Raw genomic sequence first — 15,468 nt, 5'->3', positions numbered from 1 at the left:
AGACAGAAGCAGAACCTCTCGTCCAAGGACATCTTCGAGGAGACTTCTGGGATGAGAGAGGGTTCATCCAGAGCACACTTATGGTCATCAGACCTCATCAGAACGGAGCAAAAGGGCAAAAAAGGAAACTACCCCACACCAGTGAGTCAGTCACCAGAGACCCCGACCCTTCCCAGTGACTCCCAGCGGCTCCCAGCCCCCACTCCTCTCACCCAATCTCTCCTCCAGGACCCCAGCACCTTCCCCCACTTTGGGGTCCCCCAGCCTCCACCCCCTCATCCAGTGCCCTCCTCCGGCCTAGCCCCTTCTTCTTCTCTCGTTCATGTCTGCCCCACTTCCCCAGGGTCCCTCATCCTCCTTCAGGATCCCCCAAGTTCCTGCCACCCTCATCCGGGTTCCCCCAGCCTCTACCCCGCTGCAAGCCCCTAAACCTAATGAATCACGCCCCAGCCGGAAGCGTAGTATGTTGGCCTCGCTGGGCTAAACTCTTCGACCCTTCAGCGGTGCAGAGGTTCCTGAGCTGGGGGCTGCCCGTCTCCTGTAGCCGATTCCTGTGGCGCCAGCCGGGCGAGTTTCCGGTCAGTGCTCTCCTGCTGGGGGCAGGCGCCGGGGGGCTCCTGGCCATAGGTGAGTACAGGGCAGACGTCAGGGATGGGGCCCATCTTTTTTTTTTTTTTTTTGCAGTACGCGGGCCTCTCACTGTCGTGGCCTCTCCCGTTGCGGAGCACAGGCTGCTGACGCGCAGGCTCAGCGGCCATGGCTCACGGGCCCAGCCGCTCCGCGGCATGTGGGATCTTCCCGGACCGGGGCATGAACCCGTGTCCCCTGCATCGGCAGGCGGACTCTCAACCACTGCACCACCAGGAAAGCCGTAGGGCCCCATCTTTTGACCTTTGGCTTCACCCTGTATCCTTAGGTCTCTTTCAGCTCCTGGTGAACCCTATGAACATCTATGAAGATCAGAAGATGGTGACATTGTACGGCTTGGTGGGTTAGTGCCGGGCTAGGGACAGGGACACAGCCCAGCTCTGGGTGCCCAGGGAGGAGTCTGCACTTGTTTCTTCTGTTCCCAAGTGTTCCTTGTAGCCTCAGCCTTGTTTTGGCCTTTGAGAGGAGGGAAGAGGCCCCCAGTCTACAGAAGAAGACACAGTCCTTGCCCACTAGAGTCTCCCCAATCTGAGGGGCTCCCTATTACCCCCATGATATGGTCCAAACCCCACGACCATTCATAATCCCCATCTCTCCTGACCTCTCTGGTCTTGTTTCCTGCTGCTCCTGATAAATTCAATTCATTCACTCATTCATTCATTTAGCACTAACTGAGCACTTGCTAAGGATTCAGCAGTGGACAAGGTTGACAAACACCCAGCACTTTTAAAAAAAATTTTACACTCCTAGAGCTTATAATATATATAACACATATTACACACACATACATACATTGTAATGTATAGTGCATACTTGTATATATACATGTGCAGTGACAGCTACAATATAAATCTAATGATTTCTTTTTTTATAATGATTTCTTTTTTTTTCTCATTGACATATAGTTGCTGTACAATATTATGTTAGTTTCAGGTGTACTACACAGTGATTTGACATTTTCAGACATTGTGAAATGATCACCATGATAAGTCTAGGAACCATCTGTCCTTGTGCAAAGTTACTACAATATTATTGGCCATGTTCTTTTTTTAATTGAAGTACAGTTAATTTACAATGTTATATTAGTTTCAGCTGTACAGCATATTGATTCAATATCTTTATAGGTTATACTCCATTTAAAGTTATTATAAAATATTGGCCATATTTTGGTCAATAAGGATATTGGCCAAATTCTTTACGCTATATATTATACCCCTGTGACTTATTTATCACATAGCTGGAATTTTGTACCTCTTAATTCCCTTCAACTACTTCCCCCCTCCCCAACCCCACCCCCGCACACCCAGCTCTTTCAGAGTTTACGTTCTCTTTCAAGTTTACATTCTAGTGGAGAGAGTTAGACAACACATGAACAAGAAATAAACAAGAGCATTTCTGATGGTGACAAGTGTTATGAAAAAAGTAAACCAGGGGGATGTGATAGAAAGGGATTGGGAGCTAGCTTGAGTAGTCAGGGAAGGCTTCTCAGAGAAGGTGACATTTGATTGGAGACCTCGTATCAGGAGGTGTTGGGCCGCAAGAACAGAAAACCCACCTAAAAGTGGTTTAACCATAGAGGGAGTTTATCATCTCATATAACAAGTTTCAAGGTAGAGTGGTTTTGGAGTTTGGATAATTCAGCAGCTCAGTAAACCCACCAAGACCCAGCTTCCTTTTGACTTTTTTCTCTGCCGTCTTTGGTCTGTACATCATTCCTCTTCGGGTCATGAAATGGCTGCAGCAAATCCAGGCATCACATCCTCATACAGGAGTGTCAAAAGAGCAGAACATTCCTTCCTCATGTCTCTTATAAGAACAAAGAAAACTTCCCGTAACCCCCCAGCCAACTTTCCCCACACCTCTTTGGTCAGAGCGACAGCACGTGTCCCTTCCTAACACTGTCCCAGGCAAGGGGCTCGGACATGGCATCATCCCCGGTTCACTGAATGATCTACCTCTATGGGATACCAACAGGAAACTACTTTTTCCCTGACCACCGTATTCCAACCTTTCTCCCACTGATGACCTCTCACACAGACCCTTAGCTTTCTGGTGATTTTAATCTAGAAGACCTAGTCCTGCTTCAGTAATTATGACTGTTTTTAGGGTTTAAGAGGTCCAATCCAGTCTACGTCAAGATTTCAATCTCACGTCCATTCTCAAACATCTTCCCTCCTTACCGCCCCCTTGCCCCGCAGCTCAGGCCTGATCCCTGGCGTGAGGTCCCGCAGTGGAGAAGGGGGCACGGCCTGCTCACTCACTGTTTTTCTCCACTTCCTTCCCCTTCTGGTTCTTCTGATGTCAGAAAGGGGATTAGAAGAATTAGAGGAAAAGGGACAAAAGTCTGAAGTCATCGATACTGTTTGAATTCCACCGCCTCTGTGCGGCGAGTGCTCACATCCTGGCTGTCTCGGGGGGCCCATTTATGGTCCCGCTGGAGGCTCTGTGTGGACCGCACAGTGCCCAGTTTCCTGCTGAGGGCAGTTCTCTTTGACTGACTTCGAATGAAGCTCCCTGTAGCTCCTACAGGCCACCTGCAGCCTCTTACCTTTAGATGCCTCCACCCAAGCAGGCAGAGGGTCCCCATCCCAGAGGGATGGCTTGAGGCCTGATGCCCTCCACACGTCTGCTTGTCCCAAAGGAAATGCACACATCCTTGCCCTGCCAAACTGGGAAAGCAGGGCCCCTTGCAGCTGCCCTCTCCCCTGTCACGATGAGAAGCGAGTACCACCCTCCATGTTCATGTTTCCCTGACACTCCCGGGAGGCCCTGCTGAGCATGTCCGTGAACTCTCCTCCCTCTCTGTGCTCCAGTGACAGCCCTGGGGTGGCCCTGCCAGGCTCTGCAGCTCAGCGGGCGTCCAGCTGGGAGGGATGAGCCGGGTTCCCCTTCTTGCAGCGCCAGCTTCAGAAGGGTTCTCTTGGAGTCTGTCACTAGGCATGAGGAAGTGAACACCCATCCTCTCCTCAGACTCTCCTCCCATGTCTGCCTACTCTAACCACTTCTCTCTATGTCCAGAAAACTCAGATTTCTGGTCTTGCCTTTGTATAGACTGGTTGGGGTTGAGGGGTGAAAAACCAGTTTTGCTCTTTTGGTAAAGCCCAGACTGGGACCAGCAAGCTCCACGGGGCTCTCTTTAGAACGGAGAGCAACGCTTGGTCAACAATCAATCATCCTCAGAATGTAGGACAACTATTTATCCACTGTCGTCCTCAGCTTGAGTCTTGGCCAAAAGGCTGGTGGAGCCGGCCAGGTGAAGACTCTAGGAGGACGAGTGCTCCTGGCAGGGGGAACAGCGAGGGCAAAGACCTGAGAGGAGGAATGAGCTTGGCAAGTTCTAGGAACAGCAGTAGGCCAGCGTGGGCGGACATGGTGGGCAAAGGGCTGAGTAGCATGAGATCACTTCAGAAGGTAGTCAGGGGCCAGATCACGAGAGTCGGTCGACCGTATTAGGAGAGTCTGGATTTGTTCCCAAGTGAGACGGAAAGTCACTGCATGGTTTCCAGCGGAAAAGGGACATGATCGGATTTCATTTTTACAAGATCCCTCTGGCTGCCTTGTGAAAATGGAAGTTTAGGTTAGCAAGAGAGGAGCTAGGGGACTAGTTAGTCCCAGTGAGAGATGCTGGGGACTCTGTGAGGGCAGTGCAGATGGAGGGAAGAGTCAGGACTTGGGATTTGCTTTGGCGATCCTTGGGAGAACGCTCTATCCACACAGGAATCTTCTAGGTTCCCTGACCAGTTTATGCTGTTCCTTTGGCCTGGAATGCCTAACAACACTTACTCATCTTCCAGGCCCAGCTGACACATCACCTCCTTTGTCCAGCCTTCCCAGCCCCACCCGCCCCCGCAGAAATACCCGCTCCCTCCTTGGCTCCCACAGCTCTGTATAAGCACCTCCCTGTGCACTTAGCACTTGGTGTTGCAGTCATTTGTTTACCCGTCTGTCTCTCTCCCTGGATTACGAGCTTCAAGGAGCTCACTGTCTCCCTGCAGAGACCACAGGGAGACACATGTGAAACTGCTAAAACATACCAGGAGGTACACGATTAAGGGCTAAAATTAGGGACCGAGATGGTGAGTGCTGTAGGTGTCAGAGCACGGGGAATATTGAGGTGGCTGTGGCCTCTCTTCTCACTGCTTTGAGCACCAGTGCCTGTTTCCAGAATTTTTCTCTTGCTCTCTCTTCTCCCTCAGTACCTAGGGTTAGTGTGACTCCAGCCTGGAAAAGGGAAGTGTTGGCCCCCTTCCCTAACACAAACCCACACACTCATACACACACCAAGTCAATCACCAACCATGGCTTTTCAATCTCTAGCCATCTCTCCAAGCCCTTCCGCAGGCTGCCACACAGTTGAACTCTGTAAATGGCTCTTCAATAAATGAATGAATGAGTGGTCTAGAAGGCCTATCAGAGTCAGTGTAAATGGGACAAGGGCAGTACAGTGATGGTTCTAGAAGGGAGTTGTGCGGGGCGGGGGTGGGGGTGGTGTGTGCTCTGCTAAACCTGGTGGTTTAGCGTCCTGACTCTGCCTCACCACCTCCTGGGCTCTCCTGACAGGCTTGGGGGCCATAGGCTGGGGTACCTCCCCTCACATCCGCTGCGCCAGCCTCCTGCTAGTACCCAAGATGCTGGGCAAGGAGGGCCGGCTCTTTGTGCTGGGATACGCCTTGGCCGCCATCTATGAGGGTGAGTGTGTGCCCCTGGGTACCAGTTAGTGACACTGAAGCAGTGACCCTGGGTGGGCCATCCATTGAGAGCCAGGCCTGGAGAAGGAGAAAGAGTGGGGGTCTAATCCCAGCTGTTCCAACTTGCTGTGTGTCCCGGAGAGAGTTCCTCCACATCTCTGGGCCACCTTAGTTTACACAGAGAAAAACATCAGGGGTTGAATGAGATGACCTCTCACCAGCTTCTGAGCCCCATCAGTGTACAGTTCTAGAAGGTGGTCACTGCCCGCAGAGCAGGAGCTAGGGATGGGCTGAAGAAAGTTAATTGGCTCTAGAGGGAGATAATCTACCAGGGCATCTTCCCCCAGGACCAGTGGCCAACCTGCGGCACAACCTCAATGAGGTGATAGCATCGCTCGGCTGCACTGTGGAGCTGCAGATCAACAACACCCGCTCGGCTTGGCGTGTCTCCACAGCCCCCCTGCGGGCAGTGTTCAAGGACCTGCTGGTCAGGACCCTACACAGGCAGGGCCTAGGGGTCCCTCTCCCCGCAGGGCCTAGATGACCTGAGCTGGGACCCTGGACTTGCAGTTTCCCAATGGGGGCGGTACTGGCATTTTTGGCAGAACTGTTCCCAAACATTGCAGGATGTGCCCTGATCCCTGGACACTCAATGCCAGGAAAGCCCCTGCCCGCAGCCACTGGGACACACCACACACACACTTCCAAACACCTGAGTAGGTGGTACTCTGCGCAGATGAGCTAGAATGTCAGGAAACTGGGGGCCCTGGCCTTGAGGAGTTTGGAAACTTTGAGGATCAGGGGATGAGGGAATTGGGTACTGGAGATTAGAAGAATTGGAAAGTTGAGGAGTTGGGGAGAGAAGGGCTGAGGGGCTTGGGAGTCGGGGACATTGAGATGGCACAGTGGCCTGAGAGGTTAGTGATGAGGGATGAAGTCCAAGGACCTGGGGAACCCTTCCTTGACTAACCAGGACTTGGGATGGGAGGCCTCAGGAGGAGCTGGGAGCCTGGGATGTAAGCGGAGCAGAGGCACCTGGGGAGGAGAGGGGGCTCCCAAGCACTACGAACAGTGGACTGTTTGAGGCGAGAGGCCATCTCTGGGCCTAGGCTCCCTATAGGCTTGAGGTAAGAGCCCAAAGCTTGGCTAAGAGGGGAAGAACAGGCTGTCTGGCAGCAGAAGCTCTAAGCTCGCATGCCTGACCCCTTTCCTCCCTCCGACCCCAGAGCAGCAAAGAGTCATTGAAAGCCAAGACTCAGAACATCACCAACACCTTTGAGGAAATGGATGCCCAGGTGAGCAGTGAGAGTGGATACGCGCCCGAGGATGCCGAGGGCTCGGAGGAGACAGCCCCAGGCAGAGAGACCCTCCGCGCCTCAGCCTTCAGACACCGCCTCTCTACACAGAAGATGTATGAGCTGAAGACCAAGCTGCGTTGCTCCCGTGAGGGGGATCCCTGGGCAGGGGAGGGCGGGGAGGGCCGCCGGGCCAGGGCTCCGGGTCAGGGTGTGGGGACCTCAGACCCGCACTGCCCCTTCCCGCAGATGTGGTGAAAAAGGCCATGATAAACTGCCGCCGCTGGTTTGACCAAAAGCACAGAGAGTGCCTTCAACGCATCTGGGTCCCACTGCTCAACCACCTGCTCTGCCTGCCCATGAAGTTCAAGTTCTTCTGTGGCATTGCCAAGGGTCAGCATAGTGGCAGGAGGGAGGGGAGCAGCAGGGCTAGGGATCTGAGTCCTTGGGGACCACTGGGTAGGTGCAGGGCAGGAAGGCATTCAGGAGGGGAGGCTTTCGGCTCTGAGGACACAGCATCCTCAGGGTCCAGCCCTTCCAGCTGACCAGCTTTGTGACTCAGGTGAGTTTACAGCAAGGCTCTCAGCTTCGTCTCTTCATTTGAAAGATGGGCGTAATGATAGTACTCATGCCATTAGGGGTTTTGAGGATTTAAGGGGATAATACATGTAAAGCAGGTAACAACTGGCCCACAGAGGAATGGCTCTATTAAGTATCGGTTATCATAATTAGTTAGTGTTTGGTATGGTTATAGACAGGTGAAAAAAATGGGGGAAAGAATTCAAGGAGAGTAAAGAGGGGAAAGACTCAGGGTGGTAGAAAGTCATGGGCTGGGACTTTCAGTGGTTAGGACTCTGCACGCCCACTGCCAAGGACCCAGGTTCAATCCCTGGTGGGAGAACTAAGATTCCACAAGTCACATAGTGCAGAAAAAAAAAGAAAGAAAGAAAGTCATGGGCAGAGAGACAAAAAAGCAGCATGAAGAGGATCACGGGAAGGGAGGACTGGAGGCCGGGCCCAGGGAGGCCCCTAACCTGGCCCCCCTGTCCACCAGTGATGGAAGTTTGGTGCCGTAGTCGCATCCCAGTGGAAGGCAACTTTGGGCAGACCTATGACTCCCTCAATCAGTCTCTTCGCGGCCTGGAGGGGGAATTTTCAGCCACTATTAACCTCAAGGTAGGAGAGGGGCAGTGTGAGGGTGGGGGGCACAGGGAACAGGGCGTGAGGAAAAGGGCAAGGGAGCGGGCACGGGAGGGAGGTGGCTGGCTGTGAGGGAGGGGGAAGAGACGAGAGTGGTGCTGGGACTGGGTGACAGGAGAGGGAGGGTGCCGAGCCTGTGGGGGGCACAGGGACCTGCCTCTGGATGGGTGGTCGGCCAGGTGTGAGGAGGTGTCAGCTCATACAGGTGAAAGACTGTGTCGAGGAGGGCAGCAAACAGAAGACAGCGGCAACTCCTAAAGGTCCTGGGAAGAGCTGGGGACAGGAGCGGGGCATCAGGGGAGAGAAGCCACAGAGAGGCTGGGAGGCTGCGTCTGGGCCTCTGAGTCGGCACCCGGGCCGTCCACCAGGAAGAGAAGCGGGCTGGGGTGCTGGGCCTCAACACGAGCTGGGAACACGTGAGCACCGAGGTGCGGGACTACGTGAGACGCCAGGAGGCCCGGCTCGAGTGGATCCTGGGGCTGCTGCACGTGCTGCTCTCCTGCACCTTCCTGTTCGTCCTCCACGCGTGAGTCCTGACCTCCACCCAGATGCCCCTTCCTCCGCTCTGGATTGGAGACCTGCCCTGAGGGAGGCCCTAAGAATGGAGCTGCAGGGCCCTCCTCCGACTCTGAATGTGAATGTTCTTGCGCCTTTAACTTTGCCTTTTTCTAGAGCTGGGATCGCTGTTTACCCAAAGGTAAGAGAAATGTGGACATTTTGTCAGAAGAAACAGTTACCCATGTTCCCATCACCTTAAAAGGGCGACCGTCTTCATTCATCTACCTCCTTCCGGCCTTTATCCCAACGCTGACTTTTTTTTTTTCCACTTTTAGCTTTGACTTTTGATTTTTTTTTCTTGCCCTTCATATTCCCCTTGGCTCTGACTTTGTGCCATTTTTATCGTCCAACTCTGCTTTCATTTTCTCCCGCCCGCTGCGTTGGCTGCTACTTTCCCTCCATTTGGACCAAAGTCCTCAACCCCACCCAGCCTGGCATCCAGCTGGGCTGCCCTGAGCCTCACTCAGCTTCCCTGCTGACCTCTGGACCCTTTATTTCCTGTCTCCACCCCCAAATGCCTGAGATGGGCAGGGGCTGGGCAAGGGCGGCCACAGGGGCGCCTGCTCTCTCTGCCCCTGTTTGTGGGGCTTAGAGTGACAGCAGGTGAGTGGTTATGTGTGTGCCCAGGGCCCTGTGGGACGACGAAGATCAATGAGCCATATTCCTGCCTTCAAGAAGCTCAGGGTCTAGGGGAGGCAGGCGAGGCATCCACAAAACAGAGATGGTTCAAGGGCTGTACTATGGACTGGCTCTCGGGACTGGTATGGGAGCCGAGGAGGGGCCCCTGCAAGGGCCATAACTGGGCTTCAAAAGGCTGCAGATGGGGAGCTACGGTCAAGAAGAGGAAAGGTGTTCTCTTGGACCAGGAATCTGGCATTTGTGGGATGTGGAAGGCAGAGGCTGGGGTTGAGGACTGGGCTGAAGTGGGCATGGCCAGAACAGTCTGGAAATCCCTGCAGGAGGGCCCTGAACTGCCCCACAGTTGCAAGGTTGCAGGGTGGACTGGGACAGCCTGGAGGCAGGGAGGCCAAACTGGGTCAGAGATTAGGGAGCCTGAGTGGAGTGGGGCATGGCAGGAAGTTGGCCTGAGATGGAGGGAGGTAGGGGGAAGGTGCAGCAGGTCTCAGAGCCAGCTTGGGGAGGGAAGGAAGGAGGCACAGAGTCAAAAGCCACTTCCAGGTTTTCAACCTGGGTGAGGTCACTCACTGAAGGGGCTGAGCTGGCTGAGGGGCGGAGACCAGACTCAGGAGGCCCAGGCCCAACAGCGCTAGGTCTCTCCACAAGGGGGCGCCCACAGTCTTTCTTTGCATTTATAGTTACTTCTAAAGGCAAAGATGTGGATTTTTACAGGGTCCCAGAACCAACAGCATTGGAACTTATGTTTCACGGTTTACAGAGCTTATTTAATGTACTTATACAGTTTTAAACACATTTCCAACAATTAACATTTTTTCCTCAGGAAACTGAGTCATTATGTGGGACTTTGGGAGATACACAGAGGAGAGTTACATTTGCACGGGCACACACACGCACACACGGAAAACATCGCCACACGCAAGGGTGTGTCAGAGGAGAAGGGAAATGATGCTTGAGACGAGTTTTGCTTGAAGTGACCTCCGGGAGATGTTTTGAGGGCTCGGCCAAGAGGCAGGGACTTGAGAGGCGAACGTGGGAGTCAATGGATCAGGGGATTTCTTCAACCTCGAGGGGTTTCCTTGTCTCCGTGCCTTTGCTCCTGCTGTTTCTTCTGCTTGATATTCATCCTGGAAGTTCCATGCCTGGGAAACCTTCCCCTACCTCCCAGGCACACGCATGCACTTACACGACGCTCCCTCCCCTCCTCACCTCTGTTATGTCTCATCCGTGTGTATGTGCATGTCTTTCACTGGACCGTGGACTGCTGGAGGGCAGGGCAGAGCCTTCTTCTAGGACGCAGGTGGTGCTCGGTGCATGCTGGGTGGCCAGCTGACTGTGCGTCAGGGGAGCCCATGGTTGGGGGTGGGTGAACCTGGAGGCGATGGAGACACCCTCGTCCACAGGTGCTTCTCCTATGTGGACAGCTATAACGGGGACATCCGCTTCGACAACATCTACATCAGCACCTACTTCTGTCAGATCGATGAACGCAGGAAGAAGCTGGTGAGTGGGCACAGCCCTGCCCAAGGGTGCCCTGCTCTGTGCCCTGTGTGGCTTCACGCTCCAGGAGGGCAGAGGGGAAAGGGAGAGGGCGCTCAGTGCTCTCACCATGTGGACGTTTTTCCCAGGGCAAGCAGACTCTGCTGCCACTCCGCAGCGCTGAGAAGAAAACCGTCATCTTCCCCTGGGACCCCACTATCCAGGCCACAGAAATGAGAAATGTGGTGAGGATGGCACGAAGGGGAGGCCCCTGGATCCTACTAGAGGCGGGATCTGCAGGAGGGAGGGCAAAGGCGTCAGAGGGGACTCCATGCCAGGGCCAAAGGCGCTGCCCAGCTCTGACCCTCCTGCTCCCTGGGCAGATGAAGGAGCTCATGGAGACACTGCCCGTGCTGCTGCTGCTACTACTGCTGTGTGGCCTGGACTGGGCTCTCTACTCCATCTTCGACACCATCCGCCACCACTCCTTCGTGCAGTACTCCTTCCGCAGTGAGCCCAGTCCCCACTCCAGGCTCCAGGCCCGAGAGACACCCCCTTGGAGAACTCCCACCCTTGTGCAGACACCCCTCCCCAATTCTTCCAATTTCGTCACCTCCTTCTGCATCTCGGCCCCTCCCTGTCCTCCTTAGGGTCAAATATCAACCCTGCAACCTGATAGCTGTCACTGGGGCCCTCTGTTTCCACCCCTCTTTATATCTACCAAAAGGAGGAATTAGTACTCAGTGAAGGGATGGAAAGTCCCGTGCAGTTGAGAAGTATTTGTATGCCTTGACCTCTCCCCTACATCCAGTCCCCAACCTGCCCCATCCCCTTAACTCCAACTCTTTCCTGACTCCCCGCCCCACACACACCACGTTCCCTATCCTGGCTTCAGGCAGTCATAAACTGGAGGTGAAAGTCGGGGGAGACTCCATGCTTGCCCGGCTTCTTCGGAATACCATCGGAGCCCTGAACACCTCCTCGGAGACGGTGGTGGAATCCAACAACATGCGTGAGTGATGCTGAAAGTTTGGATCAGAGGAATTGAGGGCTGGGAGGGCCAGGGTCTTTCCAAGACAAAGAGTTGGGGGACTGGGCCTTGGCTGTGGCAAGATGGGGGTTGGCGTGCTTGCATTGGAGAAATTAAACTAGGGAACATCAGGTCAGGCTTGAAGAGCTGGAGGATGACAGACTTGGGTCAGAGGAGTCTGAGGGCTGGGGCTTTGGGGCCAGATGGTCCCAGCCCTCTGGAGCAGTGCTGTTTAACAGAACTTTCTGCCGTGATGGAAAATTTCTACATCTGTGCCAAGTTGAGCAAATAGCCTCATGGGCCTAGTGGCTATAGTACCGACAGCACAGCTCTGCAGGGTGAGGGGCAGGCAGGAGGAGAACAGGGTAATCAGAGATTTAACCCACACCCCACTGGCATGGGGAATTCAACCCAGAGCCGCGGCCGGTCCTGGCCAGATCCCTGACAGGCCTGCCTCCTCCACCAGCCTGCCTGCCCCAGCCCGTGCCCCTGAGTACCAGGGCCTATTTGAGGGCTGCACTACCAAGCGGCCTGCTAGTGTGTCTCTGCCTGCTCCAAGCTTTCAGCTACCGGCTCCGGAGGGTCATCGTAGCCTTCTACTTCCCCAAGGTGCGCCTCACCCTGCCCTCTCCACCCCTGCATACACAAACACACCAGCCTGAGCCCAGCTCCCCACAAGCCCCATCTTTGGGGAATGTCTTCCTCCTCTGTACTGTCTCCCTGGCCCCAGCGTGAGAAGAAGCGGATCCTTTTCCTCTACAACGATCTCCTGAGGAAGAGAGCAGCCTTCACCCAACTGAGGAGGGCCACCATCGTGAGACGGGCACGACAGCAGAGGGCTCCTGTAAGTCCAGGCCTGTGCCCCTGGCTGGGTCTGAGAACTGAGGGGGAGAGGCATCTCCCCTCAGTCCACCCAGCCCCCACCAAGGCCCCAGGCCTACTGATGCTCAGTGAGTTCTGATGGAATGCATGCCAAGGGCCCTGGTCATCCAGCTCCTGGAGGTCAAGGCTGTGTCCATCTCTGTGCCCCAGGATTCAGCCCAGCCTGAGATCCTAAGTGGACCATTGGGAAGCAGGCAGAAAAGGGGAATCAGATTTGATACCATCAGGTCAAAGGAGAGCAAGAGGGGTTCGTCAGAAACAAGGGACCCAAGACAAAGCCACAGGTTCTTCTGAGAGGGCTTCAGACCAGAACCTCAGTGCAGTCCCATCGGTGGGTGGGGTGGGAGATTGGTGGATGAGGGGAAGCAGGTGGGCTGGGGATCAGGGAGGCTTCATGAAGGGGCACGCAGTGTACAGAAAGAGCACACCGTGGGAAGAAGCAGGCTCCAGTCCACACTCCCTCATTAAGCTGTGTGACCTTGGCCATGGTCTTCACTGGACCTCAGTTTTTCCTCTGAAGAATGGGGAGTTTGGACAGATCTGTAAGGCCTGCTCACTAGAGATCAGTAATAGAGTGGTGGTCAGGTGTGGGGCTCTGGTGCCAGAGAGCCTGGGTTTGAATCCTGGCTCCTCCCCTTATTACTATGACAATTGTGTGATCTTGAACACACATAAATGTTGAGCCTTGGTTTCTCCCTTCTGTAAAATGGAGTTAACTACTCCATCTAGTTGTAGTAAGGATTAAATGAGTTTCACTGTCACGGTGCAGGCACATAGCAAATTCTGTACGCGTGTTAGTTGTCACTGTGTGATCCTAGGCAAGTGATCACCTCTCCAAGCATCAGTTTTCTTGCCTGAAAAAGAGATGATAACAACAATATCTGCCTTACATGGTTATTGTTTGAATTGAGTTAATTTACTTACAGTTTCTTGGTACAGTGCCCAATACTATTTAAAAAACAAGTGGCAGTCACTCTTATTTAATCAGCCCTAACAAAGCTCATAAAAGTGAGAGACTGTGTTTGCTTAACTTTTTCCTCCAGTGCCTAGATCCCCCAACTCCCATGACACACAGTAGGGGCTGAATGAATGTCTGATGAAAAAATGAACATATTACAGGAGGAGGTGAGCTCCATGTCCTTCTATTCCACCATCTTGATCCAGCCTCCTAAGAAACTCACTGAAAATGAACATACTATGATTCCATGACCAGATCATGGAGTTAACTGGATTTTGATGGGTAGATGGAAATGTGAAGAGCATTCATTCCAAGCTAAGGGAACAGAATGTGCAAAGACTCAGAGTCCAAAGGGAATGCCAAGTGCCAGAGCTAGTCTAAGGAGAAAGTGGCACAGAAGATGCAAATTTCAGGGAGGGGTAAGTTGGAGCAGAGGCTAGAAAGAGACCAGACTGTGGAAGGCTCAGAAGGCCAAGCCCAGGAGTTCTGCCTTTGTTTGGCAGGCAGTGGAGCCCCTGGAGTTTCTTTCTTTCTTTTTTATTTTTTAATATTCATTTATTTATTTGGCTGTGCCAAATAAATAAATGGCTCTTAGTTGAGGCACACAGGATCTTCGTTGCAGCACGCAGGATCTTTAGTTGCGGCATGTGGGATCTAATTCCCTGACCAGGGATTGAACCTGGGCCCCCTGCATTGGGAGCATGGAGTCTTAGCCACTGGACCACCAGGGAAGTCCCAACCCCTGGAGTTCCTTGTTTTTTTCTTTTTTTTTTAATATTTATTTATTTATTTGGCTGCTGCTCTGGGTCTTAGTTGCGGCACGCGGAATCCCCATTGCTGCCTGCGGGATTTTCTTTGCGGCATGCGGGATCTTTTAGTTGCAGCACGCAGGCTCTTAGTTGTGGCATGTGGGATCTAGTTCCCTACCAGAGATCAAACCTGGGCCCCCTGCGTCAGAAGCGTGGAGTCTTAACCACTGGACCACCAGGGAAGTGCCCCCTGGAGTTTCTTGAGCAAAGAGCATCTGGTAAGGTGGCCTGAGAATTCCTGGCAATTGTGCGGAGAGAGGGTGGGAGAGTGAGAGAGCATAATGAGCCAGGCTTGTGATTTGGAATCAGGGTACCTGCATCCAGGCAGGTTTGATTGTTCAGTCTGTGCCTTTGGGGAAGTCACTTAACATTTATGAGATTCATCTTTCTCATCTGTAAAGTGGGGGGGAACACAACAGTGATAGTCTTATCTGTTCTACTCACTTCTCAGCCCCACGGTGAGAATCGAATAAGGCGATTTATGGTAACATGATGCTGGTAGTTGCTGTTACTGGCTGGGAGAGAATCGAGGCTTCATCCTCCCACTCTCCATCACGGAGTGAGGGAGGCTCTCTAGGACCCACTTGCATAGCACCCTCGCCCTCCAGGGGTCTTCTTTGCCCAATCTAGCTTCCTCCAACATGTGCGCATAGTCAGGCCTTCAGACTTCAGACAAGAAGCGCTAACAGGTTCTAAACCTCCCTTGCCTCCCAACAGCGCCGCCACCTGGCGGACATCCTGCACCGCCGCTGCCTGCCCCTCTTGCGCCCCTGGCTGCGCAGGCGATGCGTGGTGTGCCAGGCACCCGAGACGCCCGAGTCCTACGTGTGCCCTACGCCGGATTGCGAGGCAGTGTACTGCCGGTCGTGCTGGAACGACATGCGGCAGCGGTGCCCGGTCTGCACACCCCGCGAGGAGCTCTCCTCCTCCGCCTACAGCGACAGCAACGACGATGCTACCTACGCGGAGTGAAGAGGCGTCCTGCTGGCTCTCCCACCCGCTCCTTCCTGTTTAATAAAATGCTTTGTACACGCCTGCTGCCCGCGCTTCGCGGGGGTCCGGTACGGGAGGGTGAGCCGGGCAATAGGGAGAACTGGCCCGCCTGATCCGACAAAGCGGGGCGGCTGACTTGAGGCCAGAGGGCAGTGAAGCTGCTAGGAAGGCGTCGGGACCCAGGGCCGGGTGGAGGCGCGGCTCCCAAGGCGGTCGGACCGGGCCTCGGCTCCTATTTTGCACAGTAGCCGGGAAGCCGCTGTGCAGATCAGCGCTGGCGGTGCGGGAGTCG

General features: G+C 54.0%; 1 protein-coding gene across 1 annotated transcript; it reads left to right on the top strand.

The window, feature by feature from the left end:
• The first annotated feature begins 405 nt into the window (after window positions 1–405).
• DCST1 (DC-STAMP domain containing 1) lies at window positions 406–15,465 on the top strand. Its single transcript, XM_033414674.2, has 15 exons — window positions 406–627; window positions 917–991; window positions 5,209–5,337; window positions 5,684–5,823; window positions 6,563–6,779; window positions 6,881–7,024; window positions 7,686–7,807; window positions 8,200–8,357; window positions 10,429–10,528; window positions 10,654–10,749; window positions 10,888–11,014; window positions 11,400–11,516; window positions 12,001–12,143; window positions 12,265–12,378; window positions 14,901–15,465. Exons 1-15 carry the CDS (start codon window positions 435–437, stop codon window positions 15,153–15,155), a joined length of 2,130 nt encoding a protein of 709 aa, XP_033270565.1. The 5' UTR covers window positions 406–434; the 3' UTR covers window positions 15,156–15,465.
• Window positions 15,466–15,468: the final 3 nt, after the last annotated feature.

The sequence above is a fragment of the Orcinus orca genome, chromosome 1, assembly GCF_937001465.1.
Source record: "Orcinus orca chromosome 1, mOrcOrc1.1, whole genome shotgun sequence".
Classification (NCBI taxonomy): domain Eukaryota; kingdom Metazoa; phylum Chordata; class Mammalia; order Artiodactyla; family Delphinidae; genus Orcinus; species Orcinus orca.
This window is presented reverse-complemented; position numbering and strand designations above follow the sequence as displayed.